General features: G+C 46.2%; 1 protein-coding gene across 1 annotated transcript in view; it reads right to left on the reverse strand.

The window, feature by feature from the left end:
- The window catches only part of cenpw (centromere protein W), a 53386-nt gene extending 41542 nt beyond the window's left edge, over positions 1-11844 (reverse strand). The window contains exon 1 of the mRNA XM_070884447.1: positions 11685-11844. Coding sequence (XP_070740548.1) covers positions 11685-11777 — 93 coding nt within the window. The 5' untranslated portion in view covers positions 11778-11844. The remainder of the gene's footprint in view (positions 1-11684) is intronic.
- Between the last annotated feature and the right edge of the window lie 5118 nt (positions 11845-16962).

Genomic DNA, 16962 nt, shown 5'->3' on the forward strand with positions numbered 1-16962 from the left:
GAATTTCTTCACCCAGAGAGTGGTGAACCTGTGGAATTCTCTCCCACAGAAAGTTGTTGAGGCCAGTTCACTGAATATATTCAAAAAGGAGTTAGATGAAGTCCTTACTACTAGGGGAATCAAGGGGTATGGTGAGAAAGCAGGAATGGGGTACTGAAGTTGCATGTTCAGCCATGAACTCATTGAATGGCGGTGCAGGCTAGAAGGGCCGAATGGCCTACTCCTGCACCTATTTTCTATGTTTCTATGAAATAAAAAGGAAAAATTACCTCGATAAACTTTAAAACAAATGGGAGAAAAGATTCACAGGTTTGAACATAGGATCACATAGAAAAGCATCAAATGATTAATCAGAGGTGCAAAGAGAAACCTGGAAAAAAGCAGTCATGGAGATAAAATATACTCCTAAGCAATGGAGAATAAGGGCAGTTATTCCAGCCACAAGAGTAGAGGGTGGAAACAAGCTGATGAGCATCAGATCATTGAGACTCCATTGCCACCAATTTAGTAATTGTCAGTTTTAACCAAGGCCAGTTATTATGCTTTGGGCTACAAAAAACAATTGGCCTACTCTATATACGTCAGGACCATTCATGGCAAAATTACAAATTTTCTATCAGTGATTTTAGATTGTTTTAGACAGGGTAATTTATATTAAAATGGCTTCAGCACCTATGACTTTGTTCAATAGTAAAATTAATCTTTGGATGACCAATTCACATGGTTGTAATAGATTGCCTTGTGTCACTGTTGGAAGTGATTAAGAGCACTAGGTTTTAGATGTTCAGCAGTCATCTGTCAATTAGGTTTATCAAACAGTTACCTCATCAACTTATTCAATGGATGTATTTTTGTTGTTGCATATTTCATAGCTCAGTTTGTTTCCATGTGATCTTCTATATAGCATTGTCTGATTTCATTTTGATGACAGCATTCTAAAAATGTAAGTTCAAACTGTTGTCAGGTATTGAAAACAGTCTAGATAGTAATTATGAACACCTGGAAGAGATAGCTCCTGGGCCAACAACCCACTGTTTATGGTGATGTCATCCTGCTCAGATTCTGTTTATTAAAAAAGTCATAGTCAAAGCGATTACTTCAACATTAACTAATTCCATGTACAATAGGGATGTCTTGTAGCAATTCTTCAATTTTCTGTTCATTGCATAGCTACAAAACAGGGTGGACAGAGCTGTGTATGCAAGAAGCATATAGATGCATCACCATAATCTGTCTTTTTAAAAGTTTTCAAGAGAAGCTCCAAGAACTCCAGATTCTCTCTTTAAAACAAAGTTATAGTGTAAATTGCTGGTGCTGTACATTAGCATATTATCTTGCTTAAATTTGTTTCTATTATTTTATCTATTAACAAATCTGGACAATAGTTTCAGCCTTTATGCAGTTATCGAACAATGTTGTATTTTCTGTCATCTGAAGTAACAGGAGCATCTTGTAACCATCCTACATTCTTCAGTAAGCAATTTATCACAAGTGGGATTCAATGCTCCCAACCATGGCAGAAAATAAGGGAATAGATATTAGGATAAAGCTCATAATGTAACATTACCAAACATGGTCTAAAATGAAGATCATCATGAGAGCAAGTGTCCCCCAAAAATGTCCTTAATTATTTCTCTCCAGTTACTCTTTATTTCAGAAAAAGTTACTCTTTATTTCGGAAAAACAATCAACCAGGTTTAGAAGAGTATTATTATTCTCCATTACTAAGGTGCCAACGCCTCTTCTGTTCACCCTCCGGTCCTTTTATAATGTTATGACCACAGCATTATAATAATCTTGTAAAATGTTGGACTGGAATTTGTGATGGGTAATGACCTCTCTAAAACTGACCAGAACTTCAGGATTTAGCACATGCTGTGGATCGGAATTTTTGATCTTGCAAAACTATAAGATCGGGAATCGCCACTGTGGACAACATACTTTGATCCCCCAGAGCAACAGCATCAGATAGGAGCTGAGAGCAGCGAGGGGTTATCAGATAGCAGGACAGAATGATGATTATGTGCAATGAAAATACAGATTATGGTTTTCCAATGGCCCTGGGAATTACTATTCTTGTTCACTGCACATAGCAATGCTCACCTGGTAAATACAGAACTTGAACAGAATGCCATGTTTTTGTAAATAAATATATGAAACTTTTTCAAACATGAAGATGGTGCCTCGTAAGCTACATAAATCAGACCGTACTGAGGTGCTTTTCAGGATAGCTCATTTCCTAGAACAGCCTCCTTTGCAAATTGCACCAAATATTTACAGTCAAGACAATTTCATGCTGTGACACATGCATGTGCTGAGGTACAAACATTTGTAATTCAATGTTTTCCTTTACCCTGCTGCAGTGACTACCTCCAAGTTTGCAAATTAAACAAAGCTCAAAACAACCATAGGTACGACCACAAGATAATTTCTAATAGGGAAAGTGATTCTTAGTTCATTCATTCATTCATTCAACAAGATCCTAAAGCTTCTCCCCTGCATCCCCAAAGTGACATCAGGCTGTTCCTTAATAATCCCAGGTTTTCACCTCCACCAATCTACTCAAAGATCCATTCCATGTATTAATCACTGAAGAACTTCCTGAATTCAGTCCTAAACTCGTCTTTTATTAATTTGAACCCATGTTTCTTTGTCATACTCATGCAATTTAGTCTGACGTAATTTCTAGATTTACTTTTTCCATATTGTTTATCATGTATACCTCTCTCTCAGATGCCTTTCAAGGCTGAAAAGGCCAATTTTTCTCCAAACTTTCCTCATAACTCAAAACGTGGGATAAGTCCTGTGGCTCCTTCCAGTACTGCCTCCAGCATTTGAATAGCTCTATGCTGCGATGAACGGAGCCAAGCACAATAATAGATGTGCGGTCAAACCACAACATGACTTCCTCTGACTTACAATTTACTGTTTTTGCTATAGAGTACAGCATTGTATTAGTTTTGTTCATTACTGCTGTGCATTGGTTGGAGTCACGGTGCGGATTTCGTCCCCTACGAAGCACAACGTACATGATTTTTGCAGCGCGACAGCTGCAGGAAAAATGCAGGGAACAACACCAGCCCTTATACATGGCTTTCTTTGACCTTACAAAGGCTTTTGACACTGTTAACCACGAGGGTCCATGGAGCATCCTCCTCCGTTTCGGATGCCCCCAAAAGTTCGTCATCATCCTTCGCCTGCTCCACGATGACATGCAGGCAGTGATCCTTACCAACGGATCCATTACAGACCGAATCCACGTCCGGACCAGGGTCAAACAGGGCTGCATCATCGCCCCAACCCTCTTCTCAATCTTCCTCGCTACTATGCTCCACCTCACAGTCGACAAGCTCCGCGCTGGAGTGGAACTAAACTACAGAACCAGAAGGAACCTGTTCAACCTTCGCTGTCTCCAGGCCAGGTCCAAGACCAGCCCAAACTCTGTCATCGAACTACAGTACATACAGAGGCTGACTCCAGGACATATCGACGTATTTACTGAGGCATACGAAACTTGGACCTTACGCTAAACATAAGAAAGACAAAGGTCCTCCACCAGCCTGTCCTCACCGCACAGCACTGGCCCCAGTCATCAAGATCCATGGACAATGTGGACCACTTCCCATACCGTGGAAGGGTCGCGAGAAGTGGTAGTGAGGTAAAGCTGGGTGTCATCAGCATACATGTGGAAATTGACGCTGTGTTTTCGGATGATGTCGCCAAGGGGCAACATGTAGATGAGAAATAGGAGGGGCGCAAGGATAGATCGTTGGGGGGGTACCAAAGGTAACGTTGCGGGAGAGGGAAGAGAAGCCATTGCAGGTGATTCTCTGGCAACGATTAGATAAAGAGAAGAACCAGGCAAGTGCAGTCCCACCCAGCTGGACGATGGTGGAGAGGCGATGGAGAAGGATAGAGTGCTCAACCATGTCAAAGGCAAGGACGAGGAGGGATAGTTTGTCTTTGTCAGTCACAAAGGATGTCATTTGTGACTTTGATGAAAACCGTTTCGGTACTGTGGCAAGCACAGAAACCGGATTGGAGGGATTCAAACATGGAGTTGCAGGAAAGATGGGCACGGAATTGGGAGGCAATAACACATCCAGGGACTTTGGAGAGGGAAGGGAGTTTGCAAGGATGGAGGGGTCAAGGTTTTTTTTGAGGAAAGGGACGATGACGGCAGATTTGAGGGAGGGGGACAGTACCCGTGGAGAGAAAACCGTTAACAATGTCAGCTAACATGGGAGCCAGAAAAAGAAGTTGGATGAGCAGCAGTTTGGTAGGAATAGGGTCAAGGGAACAGGAAGTGGGTCTCATGGACAAGATGAGCTTGAAGAGGACATGAGAGGAGACCGGAGAGAAACTGAAGAAAGATGCGAGGTCAGGGCTAGGGCACGGGGAGGTGGGGGTGCTCCTCAATCTTACAGAAAGTCTGTCCATGAGCTCCTCGCACTTATTGTCAGATGCGAGGGTGGAGACTGAGGAGAGGGGTTTAAGATAGTTAGAGTGGAAAATAGAAGCTGGGGTTTATCTTTGCATTCCAGAATGATTCTGGCAGATGAGAGCAGGACCCGATAATTCTTTATGTGGTTCAGCCAGATCTGGCGGTGAGTGGCTAAACCACTTGTCTGCGATGGTGGCAGTGTGGCTCTAATCAGTAAATCACACCTTGGTCTGTCCCCCTATTCCTCCGGCACTTTCTTCTCCTTTGAGCATCTCACCTTATTTCACCCCTCTCATTCAAGTCTGTTCAAGTTTGCGTCCCTTGGACTTAACGGAGCAAAGATGAGGGCTGTACCGGGGAATGGTCAGGATGAGAGAAAATAATTGTTTTAATAGGGACTAGGGCATCAAAGGTGGTGGTGAGGGTGTGATTGAGCAGGTCGGTAGCTGCAGAAATGTCATCGTGAATGGAGGGCCAAAGGCTGGGCAGCTGGGAGTTCATATGTGCAGCTGTAAGAGGAGAGAGATTTTTTTCCGGGGCGGACACAGAAGGAGGTAGGGTTGCGGGGGGGGGGGGGGGGGGGGCTGAAAGGGGATGTGGATGGAGAGAGATACATAGATGTGGTCGGAGATAGCTTTATCTGCGATTGGCACGATGGGAGCAGTGAGGTCACGAGAAATGGCAAGGCCGAGGGGGTGGCTGTGAATATGGGTTGGGGAGTTTACATGGAGGGAGAGATTAAGGGAGGATAGGTGGTCAGTGAACTGAGGAGAAAGAGCATGATGAATTGAGATAGAGGTTGAAATCAGCGAGGATGAGAAGTCAGTTAGTGCAGAGGCTGAGGGAGGAAAGCAGTGAAGAAATATCGGTAATAACATTTTTATGATAATTGGGTGGGCAGTAGAGAATGAGAATTTTAAATGAGAGGCGAGGGGTAGAATAAGGTGAGATGCTCAAAGGAGGAGAAAGTGCCGGAGGAGTAGGGGGACAGACCAAGCTGTGATTTACTGATAAGAGCCACCGCCACCATGGCAGTGTGAGCGGGGAAAGTGGTGGAAAGTATAGCCAGGTTGGGAGGCTTCTTTTAAGGATAAGGTGTTAGCGTCCCTCAACCAAGTTTCCGTCAGAGCCATGATGTTGATGCAATCATGCACAGTAAGCCTGTGGATGGTAAGGGACTACAGACATTTTGGAGGGAGATGCGGAGAGAGTCAGTGATGGCTACCTCACTTCCAGCATCCATGGGTCAGCGTTGGGGGAAATGAGTTGGATGGGGAGGAGACTGGCAAGATTAGCTCTCAGTGGACGCGCTGGGCGGCAAGGTCGGTGAGAGAGTAGGATGGACAGTTGGAGACAGCGACGAGTGCCTTGATAGGCCTTTTTGTAGGATGCTAAGAGAGGCACAGAGGCTTTGAGGAAATTCCAGAGCATAGTGCATCGGCAGTTGAAGGCACAGATGCTGATGGTGAGGTGAAGGGAGGGAGCTGCACAAGAGGCCAAAATCAGAAGTGAGAGTTGATTTGGGGGGGGGGGGGGGGGGGGGAAAGAAAGAGAGGGGTGGGAAGGTTACAGATAGGGAGGGTTGAGGCCAATAAATTTAAACATGAGGTTCTCTATAACCACTTCGTAATCTCATCTACCATCCACATTCCCCAACCCACCTATAATGCCACTATTTTCATCATTCGTCCTTCTTTTAAAAAAACTCTTTCACCAGACTGATTCCCGGGATGGTGGGACTGACCTATCAAGAAAGACTGGATCAACTGGGCTTGTATTCACTGGAGTTCAGAAGAATGAGAGGGGACCTCATAGAAACGTTTAAAATTATGACGAGTTTGGACAGGTTGGATGCAGGAAGAATGTTCCCAATGTTGGGGAAGTCCAGAATCAGGGGTCACAGTCTAAGGATAAGGGGTAAGCCATTTAGGACCGAGATAAGCAGAAACTTCTTCACCCAGAGAGTGGTGAACCTGTGGAATTCTCTACCACAGAAAGCAGTTGAGGCCAATTCACTAAATATATTCAAAAGGGAGTTAGATGAAGTCCTTACTACTCGGGGGATCAAGGGGTATGGCGTGAAAGCAGGAAGGGGGTACTGAAGTTTCATGTTCAGCCATGAACTCATTGAATGGCGGTGCAGGCTAGAAGGGCTGAATGGCCTGCTCCTGCACCTATTTTCTATGTTTCTATTAACGTTTCTGTTAATAGGGGCAGGATTATTCCAGCCAAAGACTGATCAAAAATTTTGAAAAGGTATATATTTTGAACGTCATTAGGAAATCAGTTTTGTGGCCTTCACTTCTACCTGTATGTCAGATGCAAACAAGATAAAAATGTCGGGATTACTAGCAGTTGACATCATTTCCTCAACTCCGTCTTCTCTTCTGACATCAGGGCTGAAAGGGATGGGCACGTGCTCTCGCCCAATTTCTCATTATCGAGAAAAAAAGAATTGGTGGAGACCCAGCAGAACCGTTCCGCCGCAATTCCACCCCCCCCCCCCCACTTTGGGTATTGCATTCCCAGGCCCAAGAATTTGGGGCCCATTGTCTTTGGCTCCTGCCACAAACTCTTCTCCCTTGCCAGTAATTCCAGATTCCTTCTCTGCCACTGTATCAAACTCAACTAGACAGTTTAGAACCTCCGATTCCTGCTCGACTAAGTTGAGGTTCAGTCCCAATATCCTCTCCAACAGGCTCAAGGGATTGAATGGCCTACTCCTGTTTCTATGGCCCCAAGTTTCCACATGATTTGCTCCTGATTTTTTAGGAGCAACTGGTGTAGAATGGAGTATCTTAGAAATCGGAATTCTCCACATTTAGTTTTCTGCAGTTCTAGTCAGGTAGAACAGTTTCACTTTGGAACTAAATTTTTTTTTCAAAAAGGGGGCGCGTCCGGCCACTGACGCCTGATTTGAAAGTTTCCACAGTGAAAACGTACTCCAAACTAACTTAGAATGGAGCAAGTGAAGATTTTTGTAGGCTTGAAAAAACCTTGTCTACACATTAAAAAATCAGGCGCAGGTTACAAATTAGGTGTTGGGAGCGAGGTGGGGGGGGGGGGGGGGAAGGGAAGTCATTAAATTCTACAACAAATATTATACAAATAAATCCAACCTGAATAAAAATTTATAAGCAAAGAAAAGATTAAATAAACCATCTTCCTACCTGTGTGAAAGTGCTTCAGGCAGGCATTTCAGTCAGCGGTGTGGCGTCGGTCTCGACGACGGGAGGGGCAGGCAGGCAGCAAGCAGCTTTCCACTTCAGCTGCAAGCATTTCAGTCAGCTCAGCGGTGTGGCGTCGGTCCCGACGACGGGAGGGGCAGGCAGGCAGCAAGCAGCGTTCCACTTCAGCTGCAGGCATTTCAGTCAGCTCAGCAGTGTGGCGTCAGTCCTGACGACGGGAGGGGCAGGCAAGCAGGCAGCCATTCCCGACGGCGGGGGGGAGGCAGGCAGAAGGCTGCAGGAAGCCTCATTACTTGAGGCAGCCGTTCCCGACGGCATGGGGGGGGAGGCAGGCAGAAGGCTGCAGGAAGCCTCATTACTTGAGGCAGCCGTTTGCCGTCGGGCCCGACCGACGGCAGGGGGAGAAAGCTGCAAGAAGCCTCAGTGCTGATCATGGAAGGGCAATGTGGTTTTATTAAAAAATTTTAAAAATTGAACAGCTACAAAGAATTTGAATAGTCTCAAACAAGTGCATGTGTCCCGTTTATCACAGTCTATCTTTAATTACAGACTGCACTCCCTCACCCTCACACACAGAAATATCAAGAAAATTAAAATACAAGCCTTTGCAAGGGTTCAATAAACAAATTTTCACTTTTTCTGCAGCACTTTTTAAAATGGCCGAGTGCCAATGTTTCCTTCAGACTGTGCGTGCGCGAACGCTCCAACGCGCACGGTTGCCGGCACGAAAAAAAACTTATTTAAATTGTACCCGCCCCCTCCTACTTACAAAATCGGCACGAGTGGTAGGCTCTGCCCCCTGGGCGCCGCGCCAAGCAGACATCAAGCTGCAAAGCGCTCGAGAATACCGCGTCTTTTTTCAGGCGCCGTTTTCGGCGCGAAAAACGGGCGCCCAGCTCGGAGGGGCGCCTGTTTTGCCGCGTGTGGAAACTTGGGGCCTATGGTCCTCTGAAAATATTGCTCATTTCTACATCTGCAAGACTTGGTCACTTTACTTCCAGGCCAATGAAGCCCTTATAATTTGTCACCTCCAGATTTCTCCATAAACTCCAACTTGGCCAAAACAGCTCCATGCAGGTCTCTCACGCCAAGTCCCACTCACTCAAAACCCCTGTCCGACACTGGCTCCCCATCCCACAAAGCCGCACGTTTAAAATCCTTGCAAAGAAAGAACTTGCATTTATAGATCGCCTTCATGACCTCAGATGTCCAAAAGCACTTGAAAGCCAAGTACTTTTATAATTGCAGCAGCCAAACTGCATACAGCATGCTCCCATAAACAGCAACGTGATAATGACCAGATAATTTGTTTTAGTGATGTTGATTGAGGGATAAATATTGGCGGAGACACCGGGAGAACTCACTCACCTGCTCTTCTTCAAAATAGTGCCATGGGATCTTTTATGTTCACGTGATAAAAAAACGGCTGAGCACACTGGATACAGAAAAGGCTATGGGGCCCCAACAACATCCCGGTTGTAGTGAAGACTTGCGCTCCAGAACTAGCCGCGCCTCTAGCCAAGCTGTTCCAGTACAACATGGGCATCTACCTGAAAGTGGAAAATTGCCCAGATATGTCCTATCCACAAAAAGCAGGACAAATCTAATCCGGCCAATTACCACCCCATCAGCCTACTCTCAATCATCAGTAAAGTGATGGAAGGTGTCATTGGCAGTGCTCTTAAGCGGCACTAAATTACCAATAACTTGCTTACCAGTGCTCAGTTTGGGTTCTGCCAAGACCACTTGACTCCAGACCTCATAACAGTTTGGTCCAAACTTGGACAAGAGCTAAATTCTAGAGGTGGGGTGAGAGTGACTGCCCTTGGCATCAAGGCAGCATTTGACCAATGGTGGCACCAAGGACCCCTAGTAAAATTGTCAATAGGAATCAGCAGGAATACTTTCCACTGGCTGGAGTCATACCTAGCACAAAGGAAATGGTTGTGGTTGTTGGAGGTCAATCAACTCAGCCCCAGGACATCGCTGCAGGAGTTCCTCAGGGCAGTGTCCTAGGCTCAACCATCTTCAGCTGCATCATCAATAACATTCCCTCCATCATAAGGTCAGAAGTGGAGATGTTCACTGATGATTGCAGTTTTCAGTTCCATTTGCAACTCCTCAGATAATGAAGCAGTCTATGCCCAAATGCAGAAAGACCTGGATGACATTCAAGCTTGGGCTGATAAGTGGCAAGTAACATTCACACCACACAAGTGCCAGACAATGACTATCTCCAACAAGAGAGAGTCTATCCACCGCCCCTTGACATTCAACGCCATTAACATCACCGAATTCCCCATTAACAATCTGAGGGTGTCACCATTGACCAAAAACTTAACTGGACCAGCCACAATATATGTGCCTACAAGAACAGGTCAGAGGCTGGGTATTCTGCAGTGAGTGTCTCACCTCCCGAGTCCCCAAAGCCTTTCCACCAAATACAAAACACAAGTCAGGAGTGTGGTGGAATACTCTCCACTTGCCTGGATGAGTGCAGATCCAACACTGAAGAAGCTCAACATCATCCAGGACAAGCAGCCCCTTTGATTGTCACCCTATCCACCACCTTAAACATTCACTTCCTCAATCACTGGGGCACCGTGGCTGCAGTGTGTAACATCTACAAGATGCACTGCAGCACCTCCCAAACCCACGACCTCGACTACCCAGAAGGACAAGGGCAGCTAGTGCATGGGAACACCAACACCTCCATGTTCCCCTCAAAGTTACACACCGTCCTGACTTGGAAACATATTGCTGTTTCTTCATCACTAGGGCAAAATTCTGTAACTCCCTACCTAACAGCACTATGGGAGTACCTTCACCACACAGACTGCAGCAGTTCATGACAGCGGCTTACCACCACCTTCTGAAGGAAAATTAGGAATAGGCAATAAATTCCAGCCTTGCCAGCGACACCCACATCCCATGAATTAATAAAAAAAAGGGCAGACAGTTTAACATCTCACCCAAAGGACAGCACCTGACAATGCAGCACACCCTCAGTATTGCACTGGGAGTGTAAGCCTAGAAATGAAAGCTTGAACTCAGGTGAGAGTGCTATCCACTGAGTCACAGTTGACAATCAATTTAAAACCCTTTCACATCTTCACATAAACATAAGAATTAGGAACAGGAGTAGGCCATCTAGCCCCTTGAGCCTGCTCCACCATTCAACAAGATCATGGCTGATCTGGCCGTGGACTCAGCTCCACTTACCCACCCGCTCCCCGTAACCCTTAATGGTTAAAAATCTATCTGTGATTTGAATACATTCAATGAGCTAGCCTCAACTGCTTCCTTGGGCAGAGAATTCCAGATTCACAACCCTCTGGGAGAAGAAATTCCTTCTCAACTCGGTTTTAAATTGACTCCCCCGTATTTTGAGGCTGTGCCCCCTAGTTCTAGTCTCCCTGACCAGTGGAAACAACCTCTCTGCCTCTATCTTGTCTATCCCCTTCATTATTTTAAATATTTCTATAAGATCACCCCTCATCCTTCTGAACTCCAATGAGTAAAGACCCAGTCTACTCAATCTATCATCATAAGGTAACACCCTCATCTCCTAGTGAATCGTCTCTGTACCCCCTCCAAAGCTAATATATCCTTCCTTAAGTAAGGTGACCAAAACTGCACGCAGTACTCCAGGTGTGGCCTCACCAAATACAAGTCTTTCTTTTAGCTTGGACCATCCCTTATTAGTAATGCGCTGAAAGGAGCGCTTGTTGTGATGATTGTTGTTTCGTGATCCTGGTCCAGCAAAAAAAGGCCCAACACACGGGGAGGGGCGCACCCCCTCAGCCCAACCCCCATCACTGGGCCCATTCCTCCTCCTCCCATCATCGGCAACAGGCCCGGAGCCGCCCCCCGCCCGGTGCCGACATTGGAAGAGAAGGGACTGCAGGTGTTGGGTCCGAGTCTGAAGTTTTCTGCGGGTGTGAGTGAGGAAAGGCCCCGCGGCTGGGTGTGAGCGAGGGAGACCCGGAGAGAGAGAGAGAGCGAGCGGGTGGGTGGGTGTGAGCGAGGGATACCCCGGCGGGCAAGCTCACCATGAGGTGAATGTCCTTGCTGAGCCTCAGGTGAGGTTTGTGCCTCTTGATGACGGCCTGGAGGCGGTTTCGCGGCACCGCGCGCTGCACCATGGCTGCCGCTCAGAAACCGCACATTCAAAACTCGGCGCGAGCTGCCAACTGCCGCGTGTGACGTCACGGGCTCGCCCCGCCCCCGCGGTGCATGAACCGCGCACAGTGAGTGCTCATAAGCCTAACAACATATGATTAATAATTACAGATAGCAAAATGTTCCCTTTGACTTAACTGTTTGATCCAAGGTTCTAACTGCAAGATTTTTTTAAATATAAATGCTCTGCATAATCATTTTAACAATGAAAAAAAAACAACTTTATTTTTCAGTAAACAAATTGTTCTTGCAACTTTTTAAATGAAATTAATGTCAAAATCTATACAAATGTGGGACTCTACCACAGGGAATAGTTGATGCGAATAGCATAGATGCATTTAACAGGAAGCTAGATAAGTACAAGAGGGAGAAAGGAATAGGATATGTTGATGAGGTGAGATGAAGGATGGGAGAAAGCTCGTGTGGAGCATAAACACCACCATAAACCAGTTGGTCCTAATGGCCTGTTTCTGTGCTGTATATTCTATGTAATTCTGTGTAACAAGTTGTCGTGCTGCAAAGATCATGTCCGTTGTTTCCCGTAGGGGACAAAATCTGCACTGTGACTCCAGAAGGAGCTCCTCGGCCACAGGGAGAAGGCGGTTGAGGAGAACTCTAGCGACAACCTTCCCAGTGGTTGATAGCAGGGAGATTTCCCTGTAGTTGCCGCAGTCGGATTTGTTCCCCTTTTTAAAAATGGATGCATCTCTGAGATCTCATGGCATGCTCTCCTCCCTCCAAATGAGAGAGATGAGGCCATGTATCCGCGCCAACAGCACCTCCCCGCCATATTTTAGCGCCTCAGCAGGAATTCCATCCGCACCTGCAGCTGTTTTATGGCTTTGCCTACCTCGTGCAGTGTTGGGGTTTCACTGAGGTGGTGGCGGGTTGCATGCTGCGGGTTGGAGTTGAGAACACTCGAGTCAAAGGTAGAGTCTAAATTTTGGAGATCTTCAAATGCTCCTTCCAGTGGGCCCTGACAGCTTCGGTGTTCTTAATGAGTGTTTCCCTGTTCTTGGCCAGGAGTGGGGTGGGGCCTTGGGAGTTTGGACCGTAGGTGGCCTTGACTGCAAGCTCATGGTCTACAGGACTGCAGTAATGACTACCAAGCTCATGGTCTACAGGGCCGTAGTAATACCCACCCTCCTGTATGGATCGGGGGCATGGACGATGTACAGAAGACACATCAAGTCGCTGGAGATTATCACCAACGATGTCGCTGCAAGAGCCTGCAAATCCCCTGGGAGGACAGACACACCAACATCAGTGTCCTCGCCCAGGCTAACATCCCCAGCATTGAAGCACTAACCACACTCGATCAGCTTCGCCGGGCAGGCCACATGCCAGATGCGAGACTCCCTAAGCAATTGCTCTATGCGGAGCTCCTTCATGGCAAACGAGCCAAAGGTGGACAGCGGAAACGTTACAAGGACACCCTCAAAGCCTCTCTGGTGAAGTGCGACATCACCACTGACACTTGGGAGACCCTGGCCGAAGACCGCCCGAGGTGGAGAAAATGCATCAAGGGCGTTAAGCTCTTCGAATCTCAATGCTGCCAGCGTGAAAAGCTCAGGCGCAGGCAGCGGAAGGAGCGTGGGTCAAATCAGTCCCCCCCCACCCCCTTCCCCCGACGAATAGCTGTCCCACCTGTGATAGGGTCTGTGGCTCTCGTGTTGGACTGTTCAGCCACCAAAGAACTCACTTTAGGAGTGGAAGCAAGTCTTCCTCGATTCCGAGGGACTGCCTATGATGATGGTGTAACAAGTTTAGGACACCTGGAAGGCATGCATTAAAAATACATTTTCAGGGCGACATGGGATTATTGAGCCTGATACTGCATTAGAACATAAGAAATAGGAGCAGGAGTAGACCAATTGGCCCCTCGAGCCTGCTCCACCATTCAATAAGATCATGGTTGATTTGATCTTGGCCTCAACTCCACTTCCCTGCCTGCCCCCCATAACCCTTGCCTCCCTTTCGTTCAAAATTCTGTCAATCTCCACCTTAAATATATTCTATGACCCAGCTTACACAGCTCTCTGGGATAGAGAATTCCAAAGATTCATTGCCCTCTGAGAGAAGAAATTCCTCCTCATCTCCATCTTAAATGGGCAACCACTTTATTCTGAAACTATGCCCCCTAGTTCTAGATTCCCCCAAGAGAGGAAACATCCTCTCTGCATCTACCCTGTCAAGCTCCCTCAGAATCTTACACTTTTCAATAAGATCACCTCTCATTCTTCTAAATTATAATGAGTGTAGGCCCAACCTACTTAACATAGAAACATAGAAAATAGGTGCAGGAGCAGGCCATTCAGCCCTTCTAGCCTGCACCGCCATTCAATGAGTTCATGGCTGAACATGCAACTTCAGTACCCACTTCCTGCTTTCACGCCATACCCCTTGATCCCCCGAGTAGTAAGGACTTCATCTAACTCCCTTTTGAATATATTTAGTGAATTGGCCTCAACTACTTTCTGTGGTAGAGAATTCCACAGGTTCACCACTCTCTGGGTGAAGAAGTTTCTCCTTATCTCGGTCCTAAATGGCTTACCCCTTATCCTTAGACTGTGACCTCTGGTTCTGGACTTCCCCAACATTGGGAACATTCTTCCTGCATCCAACCTGTCCAAACCCGTCAGAATTTTAAACGTTTCTATGAGGTCTCCTCTCACTCTTCTGAACTCCAGTGAATACAAGCCCAGTTGATCCAGTCTTTCTTGATAGCTCAGTCCCACCATCCCGGGAATCAGTCTGGTGAATCTTCGCTGCACTCCCTCAATAGCAAGAATGTCCTTCCTCAAGTTAGGAGACCAAAACTGTACACAATACTCCAGGTGTGGCCTCACCAAGGCCCTGTACAACTGTAGCAACACCTCCCTGCCCCTGTACTCAAATCCCCTCGCTATGAAGGCCAACATGCCATTTGCTTTCTTAACCGCCTGCTGTACCTGCATGCCAACCTTCAATGACTGATGTACCATGACACCCAGGTCTCGTTGCACCTTCCCTTTTCCTAATCTGTCACCATTCAGATAATAGTCTGTCTCTCTGTTTTTACCACCAAAGTGGATAACCTCACATTTATCCACATTATACTTCATCTGCCACGCATTTGCCCACTCACCTAACCTATCCAAGTCACTCTGCAGCCTCATAGCATCCTCCTCGCAGCTCACACTGCCACCCAACTTAGTGTCATCCGCAAATTTGGAGATACTACATTTAATCCCCTCGTCTAAATCATTAATGTACAATGTAAACAACTGGGGCCCCAGCACAGAACCCTGCGGTACCCCACTAGTCACTGCCTGCCATTCCGAAAAGTACCCATTTACTCCTACTCTTTGCTTCCTGTCTGACAACCAGTTCTCAATCCACGTCAGCACACTACCCCCAATCCCATGTGCTTTGCACATTAATCTCCTGTGTGGGACCTTGTCGAAAGCCTTCTGAAAGTCCAAATATACCACATCAACTGGTACTCCTTTGTCCACTTTATTGGAAACATCCTCAAAAAATTCCAGAAGATTTGTCAAGCATGATCTCCCTTTCACAAATCCATGCTGGCTTGGACCTATCATGTCACCATTTTCCAAATGCGCTGCTATGACATCCTTAATAATTGATTCCATCATTTTACCCACTACTGAGGTCAGGCTGACCGGTCTATAATTCCCTGTTTTCTCTCTCCCTCCTTTTTTAAAAAGTGGGGTTACATTGGCTACCCTCCACTTAATCTTTCTTCATAAGACAACCCCTTCATCTCAGGAATCAACCTCGTGAACCTTCTCTGAACTGCCTCCTTAAATAAGGAGACCAAAACTGTACACAGTACTCCAGGTATGGTCTCACCAACAGTTGTAGCAGGACTTCCCTACTTTTATACTCCATCCCCCTTGCAATAAAGGCCAACATTCCATTTGCCTTCCTAATTACTTGCTGTACTTGCATGCTAACCTTTTGTGTTTCATATACAAGAACCCCCAAATTCCTCTGTATCGCAGCATTTTGTAATCTCTCCCCATTTAAATAATAATTTGCTTTTGTATTTTTCCTACCGATGTGGATAACCTCACATTTTCTCACATTATACTCCATCTGCCAAATTTTTGCCCACTCACTTAGCCTATCTATATCCCTTTGCAGATTCTTTGTGTCCTCCTCACAATTTGCTTTCCCACCTATCTTTGTATCGTCAAACTTAGCTACATTACACTCGGTCCCTTCATCCAAGTCATTAATATAGATTGCACCCTTTAAACCTGGGTGCTAGTTGGCGCTGCACACCTGACCTGAGCCTACCTGTATAGGTTCAGATCACTGGCATGCCTCCAATGTGCTCAGTACAAATCTGCACCTATTCCTGCTGCCCTCTGAGGGAGCACTGCACTGTTGGAGGTGCAGTCTTTCAGATGAGACACTAAACTGAAGCCCCGTCTGCTCTCAAGTGGATGTAAAAGATCCCATGGCACAATTTTGAAGAAGAGTAGGGAAGTTATCCCCAGTGTCCTGCCCAATATTTATCCCTCAATCAACATAACAAAAAAGCAGATTATCTGGTCATTATTGTTTGTGGGAGTTTGCTTGTGCACAAATTGGCCGCCACATTTCCAAGATTACAACATGACTACACTCCAAAAGTACTTGATTGGCTGTAAAGCGCTTTGAGACATCCGGTGGTCATGAAAGGCGCTATATAAATCCAAGTCTTTTTTATAAAGGTTGGGGCTCCTAAAGGTGAGTATCTTTACTAGATGGACTAGGTTTTGGGAAATTTCCAGAGTAGCCCCATGAATAGATCCCCACTGCCCCTGAAAGGTGCACTCTCTGATTTCCCACCGCCTCGAGGTTGTGCTTTGTGATCTCTCACCACTTCTGAGGTCAAAAGTGGACAATTTTTATAACACAAAAGCAGAAAGTGTTGGAAACACTTAGCAAGTCAGGCAAAATTGTTAACATACTGCCTCTGATACGTCCTTACTATACAGTATAAATGCACACGAGGCCCATACTTGAGAGAAGGTCAGTCTGTGACCTGTCCTTTATTCCATAACACTCAAGTGATGATCGTGGGTGGAGCTTCCCCTTTTATATCTGAAGGTCCAGGTTCGGAATGTCTCCCACAAGTTCACCATCTAGTGGTCA

The sequence above is a fragment of the Pristiophorus japonicus genome, chromosome 7 (assembly GCF_044704955.1).
Source record: "Pristiophorus japonicus isolate sPriJap1 chromosome 7, sPriJap1.hap1, whole genome shotgun sequence".
In the NCBI taxonomy this organism is placed as follows: Eukaryota; Metazoa; Chordata; class Chondrichthyes; family Pristiophoridae; genus Pristiophorus; species Pristiophorus japonicus.